Source organism: Zonotrichia albicollis, chromosome 11, assembly GCF_047830755.1.
Source record: "Zonotrichia albicollis isolate bZonAlb1 chromosome 11, bZonAlb1.hap1, whole genome shotgun sequence".
Lineage (NCBI taxonomy): Eukaryota > Metazoa > Chordata > Aves > Passeriformes > Passerellidae > Zonotrichia > Zonotrichia albicollis.
Window position 1 is genome coordinate 9,731,134 of NC_133829.1, and position 15,065 is coordinate 9,746,198.

Below are 15,065 nucleotides of genomic sequence, written 5' to 3' on the forward strand. Positions count from 1 at the left end.
CTTGATAGAGCTGAAATCTTCTGCACCAACCAGAAAATTGCAGCAGCCCATTTTCCACAGAGCAGATCTGACGGCTGTCCGGCAAATAAAACAGGCTTCAGAAAACATGTGGGTTCAGCAGCTTCTGAGTGGATTTTCAAGAATATTTTTCAGTCTGGGACGTAGAGCTGTGTTGGACACAAGATCAGACCCAGATGAGTTTCAGGCATGGTTACAAAAGAAACTCTTAAGCAGGAGAAATCACTGTCCAGTGGTGCTGATCCTCAGACGGCCTCTCCTGAGTGAAAGTGCTGCTGTTGAACACACAAAAGCTGTAAGATTTGCTGAAGAAATTGCAACTCACTGAATTCTCTGCATTAACTGTGTGCAGCTTCCCAGGAATGCAACAACAGTGAATCAGTGAAGGGCTCTGTGCTGTTGGCAGGAGGCAGCAGCCAGGGGGAGGCAGCCGAGCCTCTGCGCCCTTCACCAGCTTTAAATAACTGCCCATAAAGGGCACGGCTGGGACAGCTCTCAGCCCCAGCACCACCCCTGGGCTGAGCACCCCCTCTGCCCAGGGTACCCTTGGGGAAGGAATCTTTGCTTTCACAGGATGATTTTGTCTATGGGAAGTGCTCAGTCAGTACTGGGGTGGATTCTGCCCTGCTGCCCCCAGCCCAGTAACACCTCACCTGTGCTCATGTTCCTTTTGCCTCTCCTTGGTTTCATAGCAAAGGACCAAAACCAGTGGTTTTTCCTCAAATCCAAACGGCAGTAGGTGCTTAAACAGTAAAAAATGAACCCCCAGCTGCTGCTTCTGCTTCTTGCACGAAAACTGCTGCATACATATTTACTGTGCTGATTAAACAGATCTGCTGCTCTACAGTGGAACAGGGAATTAAAGTACTGTATTTTCAATTCTGTTACCAAATTACAATTCATAAATATTTGGGAAAATAAGGGCATTTACATATACCATTAGTCAGAGTGCAGTTGCTGTATGGCTGCCACTTGCTATCCAAACCCAGGGTACCAAGGTATAAATAATGCTCAGTTCACAGCAGTGAATGACAGCACGCTGAATCTACTTCTTCTGTCAAGATATATTTTTATTAAGGGTCAGTATAAACTTCAAAAAAATAACTTTAATAATTTGTGCCACTATCTACCCAAAATAGCAAGAGTCTCTAAACTGAATGTAGCTGAATTTTGAAATAGTCAGTTTCCAGGCACAGTGTAAATACCTGCCATTTGTAAGGCCATCAGGTAATTTAAACTCATGAGAGTAGCTATAAACATGTATTGAAGTTCTCAGTGGAGAAATGCAGCCCTGCATTACAGGATTAAATCCTGAAAAATATAGTATACAGTATTTTGGCTCTTTCTTTCATGTCAACAGGTCATTGTAAATGCAGATGTATGAAAAACATTTAACATCTAAAAGTTCTCTATACTTAACCTTTCAGCTAAAAAAGTAAACTTTTCAGTAATTACTGCAGTAGTGTTTATTTCAAACTTGAAACTGATTTTCCCAATCAGCATTATCAAGTCATCCATAAGTGCACACTTTCTAATATGATGATAAATGGAATACCCAGGCAGTTATTTAAGAGTGAGCTGTATTAGACAAGCAAAATGCTTCAGAATTTTCTGGACAATGGAGGTAGGAGTGAAAGATTCCAGATTATGCTACATTTTTTGGTCTGCCTCTGTCACACAGATTTGCTTCTACTTTTATCTGACAAAAGAGATTTTCAGTTATATTTTCACTCCTTAAACTTTGTTGTGATAGCATTACCCACTGTGTAGTAACAATCTAAATAATATATGTTTAAATCCAGCATTTCAGCAGTCTTCAGATGTGGTGAAAACACTACATGGTTGAGCCAGGAACACCTATTAGTGCAAGCATAATTTGGAGTATGATTTATCATGCAAAAATATGAATCTGTAGCTCCTACAGAAAATCAGCAGGACTCTTTTACTTTACAAGACATTTTGGACTATGAGAACACCACACACAACCACATAGTTCCTTCATTTTGACAGGGACAGTCCTCTACAATGTGCAAAATGAGGCACACACTGTGTTGCAGTCAGCAGGTCTGTTAGGCAGGTTAGTTGTCCCATTCTCCATTATTCTGATCATTGTCCTCCTCTTCTTCAGAATCAGCAGACACTTTCTTAATTCTCTGCATGGCTGCCTTAATGCTTCTCTCCAGCTCATTGGGGGATCCTCTGCTGCCATCTCTGTCAGCATCTCGATTCACTTTCCTTAGTTTAACCCCCTGCCTGATGGCAGAGAGGATGCTGTCCTTCACAGAGGTGTAGGGGTTTGGCTGCTCCACCCTGCGGAGGTGAACTTCACTGCGCTTCAGAGAGGCCAGAACTTCATCCATGGACCCTGCAACACACCCAGCTACTGTTACCACAAAAATGAGACAACCACACTTGAGAGGCATGGAGCCCTACCCAAGTGCTCAGGGCTCTTCCTTTAAGCTGTGCTAGCCCTAGGATGGTCTGTGCTGGCACAAGAATGGTCTGTTCTGGCACAGACTCCTTCAAGCTCTGCAACAACAGGCTCTGGAACTGCTTTTAAAAAGCAGTTACAGCTTTTATATCTTGAATTGAGAATCCAATGCCTCTTCATTATATAAGGCTGTGCTCTAAGGAAGAAATTATACACAAAGGATAACACTCTTTTTCATTACAACTTTATGGGCTTTCAAAAAAATTTCACTGATCCAAAAAAATCTCTTGCATTCTGTGTTATAAACAACCCACCATCCCTCCTAGCTTGCCCAGAAGCCTGCTGAGACAGCCAATTGCATTTTTGCTCAGCCAAGAGAAAAATGGAAGGATTTGAGTAGAAGGGCTTTAAAGTGCACCACTGAAGTCACTGGGAGCCAAATCAGGACTATGCAGGCAGCTCTTTTCTGCATGGACTTAGAAAACAATTCCTATTTTACAACATGATTTAGATCTCAGGTGTATGTTTCTGAACTGCAGACCATGAAGGAAACCATACTGAGAGTTTCCACTAGAGCTCTTGATACACACTAATTTGAGCTTTACTCCTGCTGCACTCTCTGCTGCTTGCTCCAGACTGTCAGACAGGGAGGCTGTTTCCCTGGACAGCAATAGGTCCAGACCATCTGTGCCTCACAGCTAGAAACATTTTTGCCATGCGCAGTGCACACAAGGTTATGTGATTAACATCAACCACTTGAAATGTAACAGGCTGCTAAATCCTGTGCTACCTTCAGAGGCTGAAAAGGTTCAAGCAAAGATCCACCAGATTGCCTTACAAAGCCTACAAGTAAGAGAGTCTTAAGTCTGCTACCTAATGGGCTGCCTGGTAAAAGATTAGTCAAACAAACAAATTATAAATGAAGCCTCTCCTGGCTTTTAACACACAAAGACATGAGTAGCCCATAATTAAACCAACACGTTTATGAAGCTGTTTCAGTAAGTTCCTGTGGTAATTTAGCAATTACAGTTACAGCTACTGACATGATGGCTTTCTTCAAGAAACAGGTGTAAACAACTAATCATATCTCTTCAATAAACAAAAACCCCTATTTTCTTATCCAAAAATAATGAAAAGACATCAATGTTAGGCCATGAACAGCAGCAAATGCTAGCCACCAGAAAGGCTGTTCCAATAGTAATCAGACTACTCTGGTGTACAACTCCTGTTGCAAATCAAGGCTTTAAGAATATCTGTGGTAGTTATCCCATGGATATCCCACACTGAAGTCTGCATTGGATGCACAGTAGTTTGGCATGGTAACTCAATTGTGTCTCAGCCCTTGAGCTGCTTGTACTTCCCCACAGCTTGGAAGAACTGAAAACACTGAACTTCCCCTGGTATTTCTGCCTGTGGTTTGCCTCTGAACTGATAGGATACAAAGGCTGCTTGCATGTATTGTGAAGAGTTGAAAAGGAAAAGGAATGTACCACTTTTAAAGACACTGCTCATTCTAGCATAAGCTCCACTGTGAAAAACAACAAAAAAAAAATCGCTGCTTTCCAGCTTAGATCAATCTCTCTGACATAGTCAAAATATCCGCTCACCTCAGAGACAAAAATAAATCTGTTAGCAGGATGCACCCAGTGCAGCCCTGGGAGGCTGCTGAGCTCTATTCTCATTCAAACTACTCCTACAATTGCCAAGTTCAGCCTTCAATTACACCTGCATGATCCCGCTAACAAAGCAAAGGTGTGACAGAGCACAATTTCTTCCCTGGGAATGTATGCCAAAGCTATTCACCTGCCTTTCAAATCCTGGTTGAATTCTGCATGAATTCCCTCCCTTAGGAAACCTTTATTTAGAAACCAAGCAAATTTTAAGTGGACAAAAGCTGTGCACATAAGCAGCCCAGTTACCATCATGAACACTGAAATGTAGCCTTAGTACAGCTACAATTTTACCCACATTGGTGTTCTGACTGGACCATCAGGACCCTGTGAGGTATCTCAAACAGGAAACACAAATCATTGTTACTCATTTAACATCCTGAGCTATGGTCAGTGTTATTTTATGTCCTTTCTTAGACTAAGCTTTCCAAGAGCCTCATTCTCCTGATCAAAACTACATGCTATTCCTGTCCAGAAGCAGAGGAGGGAGGGAGACCACAAAAATACAGGAAATACATTAAAAAGCAGCAGTAGATGTGAGCCTACTTACCTATGCAATTATTTATAGACCTCCTGGATGAGTCATCCTGATTGTGCAGTACAGGGCTTTCTGAGGGGCTATCAGAGCTGAGAGGAAGTGGTTTATCCTCTGTTGCTGACGGTGTTTTTAACTGGAAGGGTAGGGGGGGAGGTGGGGGTGGAGGGGGCAAGGGAGGAGGTGGTGGAGGAGGTGGGGGTGGTGAGCATGGAGAGCCCATCAATTCCTCGCTGTGCTTTTGTTCCTCTGTGTCCCCATCAGTAACAAAAATCTGGACAGGGATGTCTGCTGGGGTATTCTGACATGAAGCTTTTGGTTCCTTGTCTTCCACAAGGATAATGCTCTGTGGCTGCTCGAGAGCTGCCCTTACTCTTGGTGAGGGTGCAGGGGGCAGAGCTGCTGGGGCCGCCCCTGTGCTCGATGCAGGGGGAGGGGACAGCACCACAGCCTGCTGAGGGACGCCTCGGGGCAGCCTGGGACTGCGAGGCTGCGGACAAGATGTCTTCAGAACAACATGAGCTGGACACTTCTGGAAAAGAAATCATAAGGCAGGAGGTCACATCTCCATTGGACTGGCCAAAACATCAGCCCCAATGAGATAAAAAGCCACACAGAGCACAGAACTGTCCCACTCACCCATTCAAGCAGAAAATTCAACCCTGAATAAATTTAAATGAATAATAAAACATTTACTTCAAAGCCATTTCCTCACCTGTATTCTTTGCAACAAAGTCCACACCCAGAAACTGTATCTTTAGGAGATTTAATCACCTGCACTCACTACATATAATCCTATCTTAGGCTATCCCAACAGCTGTCTCTGACTGGGACCATGCTCACATGTGAGCTACAGCTGCTTTCTGACATGTTCTGACACTGGGCTACTGCAGTTACAGTACTTGCCTCCCTGAATACTTTCAGCCTCTCCAGCGTTTTCTGACGTTCCTGGCTTATCCAAGCTTTTTTCTTTTTCTCCTCTTCTTTTTGTTTGTCTCTCTTCTGCATTAAAACACAAGTAAGTGAGCCTTAGTGTGTGAAAACCAGCAGCTGCCAGACTCCCCAGGGCTGCTGTTGGGTACTCACTATCTGGATGCTGTGGTGCTGCTGGAAGCGCTTTCTGCTCTCCTCTGCCTGTTGCAGTCTCTGCCGGTGGCTCGCCTCACACTGATCCTGGGGGAAGAGCAGAATTCATGCAACTCTCAGTCAGTTCACACATCCTCTGCACCAGCTCTGCCAGTAACTCCTGAGCACGAGCCACTAAACAGCAACCACAGCTGGGTGCTCGGCAGTGCCAAGAAAGATGGCTAAGCTCAACTAGTGTCAGATGTGAGACCCTCATGGTGAAGTCTGTGGGACTCCTTCATGGCTAAAGCAAATGTTCTCCTAATCAGCCATATTTTTATTCATGCTGGAGCAAAAATGATCCAGATGTGACCCAACCCCTGTCTTACAGTTTATTTAAAAAAAAAAAAAAAAAAAAAAAAGAAAAAAAAGAGAAGAAAGGGAGATGAAAAGAAGAGAAGAGATGAGCTCATGCAAAGACATGAGGAAGGCAAGAAGGAAGCTAGCAAAGCACTACAAAAATACAAAGCTACTTTTCCCCCTCTCCCTCATTTGCCATAGCTCCCAAGTACAAAAGGCAGGGAAGCAAAGGTATGGGAAGCACAAAGAATGCCTGGCAAGGGTACTGTCTGTTGGTAAAAAGTACCAAAGAGAAGCCGCAGGTTTCAGTATTTTCTCTGGGAGTTGCTTTTTGTCTCTGTACAGAGGGGGATTATCCACATGGCTGGACAAGCATTTGCAAACCATGTGGCATTTGGCTTCAGTGTTATACAACCAATAGACAGCAATTAAGTAAATGAAAACAGAAGCAAAAGAAGTGTCTGCCAAGGAAGCAGTTGCAAGCAAGAGACAATGACGGCTCACAAAACATTTCCAATGTAATTCCCAGTTTGTCCAGGATACTGAGAGATAAAAGGTCAGACAGACTCGAAACTAAACTCTGCTCTCTGTCCCAGCAGAACTGCAGGTGTGAGGTAAACTCCTTTTACTGAGAAGGTTCATGAGAGTCAACTTTTGTCTTCCTAGTGTTCTGCTCTGATTGGGAAACAAAGGAAAAACTGCCCTTTGCACAGAACTGAGAGCTGTTAAGTTTCCCCTTCCTCCTGTTCAAAGGTAAAGTATCAGTGTGTGAGTTGTCCTATCACTGCAGCTTCCTCCACAGAAGGTCAGTTTCCTCCTCTACTGCAGCTGCTTTGGAAAAGGCCGCTAGGGCAAAGCTCCAGCTGGCCCCACAGAGCTCAGGTAAGGTCTAGCTGATGGGAGAACACCTGGGTCACCCAGGTAAGTTTGTGCTCTCTTTCCAAGCCAGACACACTTGCACCACACCACGGAGTTTAAAGCTGTTAAAATCACACTGCCCCTCTTTCAGCTCGCAGGCCTTGGCACTGAGTCACGAATCATCTTGCACGCTCCACCCAAACTTCCCTAATTGTTTCCTGTCCATCCCTCGTGAGTCAAGACATCAGCTGAAGGAAATGCACATCTCCAGGACTGCATTTACTTTTTTGTTCCTGAGGTAGGCTCTCCTCGCACAGACAGTCCCACGCTTTGTCTCCAACTGCTTTGTCTTCTGCCTCAGCACCGTCATGGCTGACAAGTTAGCGAAATGTTGTCCCATGCTCTGTTCAATGACCTTGAGCTCCTCAGGATTTTCACATGTATCATAGTAAACAACTTCATCCTGTTTCTCTAAAAAGGCATTTGGCATTTTTTAAGAAACCAAAAATTGCCACAGTTATTTAAACATTTAAAGAGCTAATGACATTTTCAAAGCCATTGAAGGCAGTGAGTTAGTTATGAGTAAGTGTAAAGCTCCAGAGCCGAGCTGGGTCCTTCACAGTCATATGCAAACATGTCACGTTACTCACAGGGCAGCTTTGCAGGATCAAATTTATGCTGTTAGCATTTGTTATTTAGCTTCCTCTTTCAAATGTCTCCCTGTGTTCCAACTCCTACCTTCACCAAGTGGAGTTTTTCCTGGAAAATGTAAGACTCTTCTGATCAACACTGGGTGTCTTGTTTTACTATTTACCACGCTTCAGTTATGTAACAAGTGGCAGCAATGTTTACCTCACAGTGTACGTGGTAAACTCATGGAGAATTTATAAGCACAAATAAGAACACGACTGGTGCCTAACTTAGGGTAACTGTGTCACAAAGAGACACTGAAACTGGAAGACATTAGTGTTCAGGTACCATTCTAGCTATAACCACCTCTTTTTGTCACTAGAGGATGCATTTTGTAATTTGTACATGTTAGATTAGAATAGATCATGACAAAGTACAGGACCTACTTCAGCAGGTTCATGATACCCAGTTTCTGTGCATAGATCTTGCAGCTATTAGAGCAGTTAAGTACTGTCAATATAAATTACTCCATGCTAAACCAGGGCATGCACAAATCACAGCTGCTAGCAAGAGGAGCAACCGCTGTGGCTTTTTTTTAAACCTTGTGTTATCAAATTAGTGCCTAATTAATTAAAGTGTCTAATTAAAGACAAAATATCAGATGGTACTACAGCATTAATGTTTTCCAGCAATGCTTTCTATTAGCAATGATATCCTTCTTTTTAATTGAAAACAGAGCAGACTATGTCACTTCTGTGTTCTGAACATGTGCTTAAATAATATTTTATTCTCACCTTTAATCTGTCTCTTTATAGTGTCCAGCTGTACAATAAGGAGCATCTCTTCATGTTTCAATACTTCAAGCTGTACATTATATAATTCCAGCTGTATTTCATAATACTGCATTTCCAGCTCCTCCACTATACCTAAATTCTCTTCTTGTTCACCAAGATTCTCCATCTGTAACAGAAAATAAAAAGCATTAGTAACAAAACATGCACACATGAAACATGTCTGGATGCACAGATGCCTGTAAGGAGCCTGGTCTAACTGGCAGCTGCTCTGGTATGGAAAACAACAGAGCATTAGAAATGGCTTGGAGCAGAAACTCAGAGGAGCAGAGAACCTTATTAACCTTAAGTATAAATTTACCTTCATTTTACCAGGAAAGACTTCATTCTAATCTGTACAAATGATACTGCTCCTGAAAACAATTATACATGGTACAGTACACTACTCTTGGAAAATAAATATCAGGTACTCCCAGCAGCAGTTAGGTGGCATCCAAGATTAGTATTAAATAAGTATCTTAATTTTTCAGTGTCCTCTGAAAATAATATCTGGTCTTTATCTCCCTAAAAGGAAACAATTTCAAAGATTATTATCACAAATGCTCAAATGATACCTAAACTCTGAAAGCATGCATGTTAAGCTTTGCAGTGTCCTCAAACATGCAGTAGCAATTAAAAGACTGCAGACATGCATTTTCCACAACATAAAACTGTGCTGAAAACCTAAATTGTTGCACAGACAGACTTGAAAAGCCTACTCTCATGACCATTTTGGTAGGTTTTGATCAGCCCTTCAAAGAACAGTGACAGAAAAGGAGGCTTTGTAAGGTCTTACAAGTTTCTGAATGCCAGTTCTCTTCTGTTTCAGGCACAGCTCTCTTGCCCTCAGATGCTGAAGGGTTTCTTTTGCTAACATATATTTCAGGTTTTCTAGTCGTGGCAAAGCTGATGCCCAGGTGGTTTTACCAAATCTCTCCTCATCTTGCTCCATCTGTTTGTGCATTGCTGTAGATTAAAACATGGCAGTAAAGCATGAGAAATGAAGTGTACTAATAGCCCTTGTGTGTTTCTGAAGTATTAAAAATGCTAATCTTATTAAACTATTTCTGAAGCTTTAGAAATTACAAGACTACAAGGTTGAATTTGTGACCTTATACATGCAAGCAATGAAGTAAAATACTTCATTGCACCATGGAGTAAAATACTTCATTGCACCATGGAAATACACCCCAACAGTTGCACAGCAACATATTCTGTTCACATGCTGAAATCCCTGAGGCTTGCACATCAAGCATTAAAAGCACCCATGGTTTTTGTGCAGAGGTTTGCAGCTGTAAATCTCAGGCAAGTCAACTCCAAGTTGTAAACCAAACTGGTTAAAATATATAAATCTTAAGTGAATTAAGTATTTGTTTCTTAAGTTGGACACTCACCCAAACCTCAGGTTCTGCAGAGAGATAAGAGGTCTCAGTCACTTAAGTTAGGTATTTACACAACCTTTTGTGTAAGTCATTCAGATTACCTGCCAGAGCCTTTACAGTTTCCTTGAAGTAGTTCACTGTGATATCCTGAATGGAGCACACGGCACTCTCAGCTCGCTTAGTCCATTCATCAGCATCCTTCTGCAAAGCTGCTACTCTTCTAGGCCCCAGATTATCATACTGCAAAGATTTCTACAAGGACACAAAACTCTCAGTTACCACCTGGTTTCCACAGAGGTGCAGCCACACTATGCTACACTTGGAGATGTTTCAAGAATGGTGTCAAACATGACCTTCCCCCCTTCCCCCCACCTGTCACAAAGTGAATCACTGCTCATTCCTATTTCTCATTCTCTAGGCTGATTCAGAACCAACCTGACCTCACACTTGGATTAATTTACTTCTTAAAATATTTTTTAAACTATCATCTTTAAAATGACATCCAACACAAGTGTTTTTTATTGTTACTAAAAGTAACACTTCTATGTGCAATGTTCTCTTCTATTTTTCCCCACGTGTTGACAGCACATTGCACCAGCAGGTTCTCCAGTTTGGCAGCTCTTTCACACAGGAACAGGGATACAGAAAAGAAACAGAAGAGAATGTTTTCAAGTCCACAAAGGAGACACAGGAACAAGCCTAGTATTCAAATATATTTTTAGAAGAATTATATTTCAAATGAGCCTAAATATCCCTTACAGGGTTTTTTTAAATATAATCACTGTTTCATTCTTTCCAATTTCCACTTTAATTTTCAGAACAGTACATTGAACATTTCATTGTCACAGGTTTAGACCTTCAGTATCCAAGCACCTTAATCTAAACTTAGAAGTGTTCTGCTCTCTTTGGGAACATTAACAGCTCACTTTAATTTTAACACCCTATTTAGGGAAAATCAACACAGTAAATGCCTGTTGTTTCCAGGGGCATCATAACTTTCAGAATGTGCTTCCAGTTTAAGATGCACATAAAACAAAGTGAATGCAGGGACAAATGATATGTTTTCATCTGCAGTTCTAGCAGTAACAGAAAACTCCTTTGAGTGGGAAGGTCTCCTCCACAACTGAGTTAATCTGGTGCATCAGCATTCCTGGGGATGAGACTCTCAATGTAAAAAACTAATCCCATGGGAAGGTGGCACAACAAAGGCTACTTATAACACAGTTAATTCAGCCTCCCAGAGAGTAAACCCCAGGGAGGTGGAGCCAGGGGATATTCTCCTTTTAAGCTGGAAGTCAGTTGCAGTTCTAGTCAAGCCATTATCATGGACTCTGAGATCCTGAGACTGACTCTGCCCTAACTCTGAATTTATCAGTCATGTTTGGTGGTCTGGCAGAGGGAAACAAAGCAGGTACAGCCAGAAGTAGGGAATGTTACATTATTTGAGCCTGAACTGCTCCAAGAGCAGCTGATGCCCCACTGTGTAGCCTAGCCTTTCACTTTGTACAGGCAGACTCACCAGGATTTCCAGTTTGTACAGTGTCGCCAGCTCTCGCATGTCTCTGAAGGGCTGCAGCAAATACTGGTAGAATTGTGTTGCCATGGTGACCAAATCCTGATAAGCTTCATCTTCTTCTTCATAAACCTTCATCAAAGCCACCATTGTGTCAGCACTTTTATGCTGCTGCAGAACCTAGTGGGATAAAAGGTAAATCAGCCATGGCTGCTTTGCATTCGTGTGTGCTGGATGCTGCCAGGCTCCAGACCTGTCCTTCCACTGCCAACACTTCCTTCCCTGTGCCAGGCACTCTGCAGCCACCCCAGGTGAAAATACCCCCAACTCCACACTGTTAGAGGCACTAATTGCTGCACATTCCATCAGGAGCCTGCAAGGAGCATCCTGCCTAGGGCATCTACCAGAAACATTCTAATAACTGTGAGCAGATGACTTGGTTGCTGCTTTTTATAAACATAAATGGGAATCTTGGGAATTCTGTACTGGAAGGACAAGCAAGGTATTCTTAAACTGGATGTTGCATTGCTTCCACAATTACTAAATGCCTGCTAATGAGTTTCTGGATCCAGAATTTCTGACTTCAGGCACAGAAAAAACAGACTGGCATTTACTTCTGATACTCCCTGCAGTTAAATTCCTTTAGCATTTGTATAATTTATAATAGCTAATTCTAACCTCAGTTCTCTTTGTAAGTCACAGTTCTTCCATGGAATTACTGCCTTTTGATACAGTAGGCCCTATTTCTTTCCTTCTATGACAAAATAAAGTTGGGGATTTCCCCTCAGTTGCATTTGTTTACTGGTACCAATCACAGCTTCAATGGCTTTCCTTTGACACCAGCTGGCAGAGCCCATGGCATGCTCTACATGCCAGGATAGTGAGCTGGCTGAGAGAACACAGCTAAGTTCCACTGAGAAACAGACCTTCCTGGAAGGACAGCATGTGCTCTGCAGCTCCATAAAGAGGGAAGGGGATGGGAGGGGGGGTGTGCCACCAGTAGTGAGAAAAAAACATTAAAAAAAATAAGCTTGGGTTGTGTTGTAACAGAAAAGCACTGAAATTAAACCATCATGTTTGTTGTTGCCAGCTGAGTCTGGGTAAGACAGCAGAGTTCCCATGTATGGAGGAACTTCCCCAGGGAAAATCTGTGGAAGTCAGCTCAAGGGCATTTCCCACCCACCCTGTCTGCAGGCCTGGCACGACAGGGGAACAAGAGAATGTGAACTCCAACATTTCTGATAATCCCATACGTGTGACAGCCTCTTGGGCCTCCCAGGAGCTTGTGGCAGCTCAGACACAGTCCCACCAGCAGCAATTTCAGTCTGTTTTTGCCCCACTGTGGAAGCCAAATACAAATGCAAGAGCTGACTTTTTGATTTGATTCCTAGTCTAAGAGCAACAAATGAGGGTCATGCTGCTCCTGAAGGATGCTTAGAGTGAGTAGAGGGGAAGTGTTAGTGAAGGATATTAATGTAAAAAGCAAAAAAGAATACTCTGGTACTTCAGGTTGGTTTAATGTCTATTTCTTAGATTTTCCATAACTTGGTCTAGACTACAGCATAAAGAATTTATGTCCCTGTTAGGCCTGCAAGTACAATAACACTCTACAGCATGTTTAGCCATGTCTAAAACATAGCTGGAAATCAGAGAGTAACTGAGAGGCACCAAGCTGTACCTCACCAGCAAGCCCCAAACTGCCACAGAGCTCAACAGGCTCGTGCTGCTTCCAAGAGAACGTGGTGGCTGGAATGTATTTCTAACTGGGCTGTGAACTGTTAGTCAGTGACAGACACTTTTGTATACAACAAGGCACATGTTCATGTAAACGAAAGCTGTGTTTTTAAAAACAGTGTCTTTCTGAAAAAGTAGTGTGTTTCATCTGTTGAATACTGCAATAGGAAAGAGAAGGCTGAAGTCAACTGTCATAACTTTCCTCCAAAGCATGATCAGGCTACTTTGCCAGAAAAGAAGATTGTAAACAGGTACTGCAAGAAACAGCAGCACCACACTGCTGAGCCTGAAGTGTCTGTAAGTCGTCAACATTCCGACGTCCTAACTGCAACTCTGTCACTACAACCACCCTTTGAATCCTTGCTTACAAGAAGGGGAAAAGATCCAGGAACACATCTAGAGCAAGAAGAAACCAAAGGCACCAAAGGAACAAAGTGCTAATATAATCATTACTTCAATCAGTAGGGCAGAATTTGACACTTAAAAAACCAGCAAAAACCCACACACAATTTCTTAGAATACAAACCACTTATCTGTACAGGACCAGGACTAAGTTTGGTCTTAAAAAAAGACTGAGAATCCCCTAGTTACAAGCATTACTGCAAACATGTAGTCTGAGACCTTCTCAGGGAGATTAGAAAATTAGCACATGATTGTATTCTCCTCTTCGGTTACTGTTCCACCCATTGCCCAACACCCCTGGATGTTTTTAGCAATGTGTTTTGCAGGAGTGCCTGCAGCTTAAGTAAGAGCCCCAATGTCTTACAGAGACTGCCCACGTGGACGTGGCTTATTCCCCACTTAATAAAGGGGAACCTGCAAGACCGATGACAGTATTTCGGAAAGTGACTTTGTAGCTTCCAGACAATAAAAAAGTGTGTGTGTAAGCACAAATCTGGACATTGGACAACACCAGGAGCGAGCTGGTATCAGTGACTCGGTCACCCTTGCTCACGTGAGTCTGGCGAGCCTGCCCGGATCGATGGAGTTCCGCAGCAGCAGCAGGGACTGCCAGGTTTCCCTGCAGCTCGCAGGGGAGCACGGGGCGCCCAGCCGCAGCTCACACAGGCGCACCCATGAGCTGAGCAGCAGCACCGAGCACTGAACACAGTCCCGCACCGAGGGGCCCCTTCCCTGCCCGCAGCGCGGCCCGGCAGCCCCGGCCCCGCATCCTCGGGCCAGCCCCGCGCCCCGGCTCCCTCCTCTCCTCCCGTACCCGCCTCAGGGCCTCCTTGGCCCGGGCCAGGTGGCCGCGCAGGGCCTTCCCGCGGAGCTCGTGCAGGCTCTCGAAGTACTCGTCGTCGCAGCAGCGGTCGGCGGCGAAGAGCGCGTCCAGCACCACGCGGGCGCCGCAGAGCTCCAGGGCCCAGCCCAGGTACAGCTCCAGCGCCCGGCACAGCTCCTGCAGCTCGGCCTCGTCCGGAGCGGCGCCGCCGGGGAACAGCACGGCCCAGAGCCCGCCGGAGGCCGCGCCGGGCAGCGCGGGCGGCAGCTCGGGGAAGGCGGGCTCCAGGCGCGGGCACACGGCCGACAGCTGCCGGTGGACGCCGCGCAGGGCCGGCGCCGAGAAGAGCCCGGCCCAGCTCTGCGGGGCCTGCTCCGCCGCCTCCGCCCGCCCGTGGCAGGTCACCGCGAACGCGCCCTCCGCGCCGTTCCACCCCACGAGGAAGCGGAGCCGCGGCGGCGGCTGAGGCTCGGCGAAGGCGGTGTCGCGCACGGCCACCCACCCCTCCAGGCTGTCGGGCTGCGGCTCCATCGCGACGGCGGCGGCAGCGGCCCCGCGGGCCCCGGAGCGAAACAGAAACCGAGCGCCGGGAGGGGCGGGACCCTACGCGTCACCGGCAGCGCCCGCGCCCATTGGCGGGAGCGGCAGGGGGCGGGACCACGGTGTCTGGGCAGGGTCAGGGGGCGTGGCCGCAACAGAGGCGGGGCCAGGGCGGCCCTCACGGCGGGAGCGGAAAGTAAACAGCGCTGTAGTAAAAGAGCGAGAGGGCGGCCCGGCAAAGGCTCTTTGTCCTGGCGTGGGTGGGGTTGGGAGG

General features: G+C 45.1%; 1 protein-coding gene across 1 annotated transcript; it reads right to left on the reverse strand.

Annotated features, from left to right (window-relative positions):
• Positions 1–1,062: 1,062 nt before the first annotated feature.
• WHAMM (WASP homolog associated with actin, golgi membranes and microtubules) lies at positions 1,063–14,868 on the reverse strand. The gene is made up of 10 exons (XM_005483392.4): positions 14,243–14,868; positions 11,299–11,472; positions 9,881–10,031; positions 9,194–9,363; positions 8,362–8,527; positions 7,221–7,408; positions 5,741–5,827; positions 5,561–5,656; positions 4,670–5,186; positions 1,063–2,383 (listed from the first exon to the last, which is right to left on the reverse strand). The coding sequence occupies exons 1-10, from the start codon at positions 14,780–14,782 to the stop codon at positions 2,097–2,099; spliced, it is 2,376 nt and encodes a 791-aa protein (XP_005483449.2). The 5' UTR covers positions 14,783–14,868; the 3' UTR covers positions 1,063–2,096.
• Between the last annotated feature and the right edge of the window lie 197 nt (positions 14,869–15,065).

Coding starts and splice junctions, on each gene's coding strand:
- WHAMM (XM_005483392.4), bottom strand. CDS start 14,782: ATGGAGCCGCAGCCCGACAGCCTGGAGGGGTGGGTGGCCGTGCGCGAC. Junction 11,473..14,242: donor CCAAGGAGGCCCTGAGGCGG/GTACGGGAGGAG, acceptor TTATCCCACTAG/GTTCTGCAGCAGCATAAAAG. Junction 5,657..5,740: donor AGCACCACAGCATCCAGATA/GTGAGTACCCAA, acceptor GTTTTAATGCAG/AAGAGAGACAAACAAAAAGA.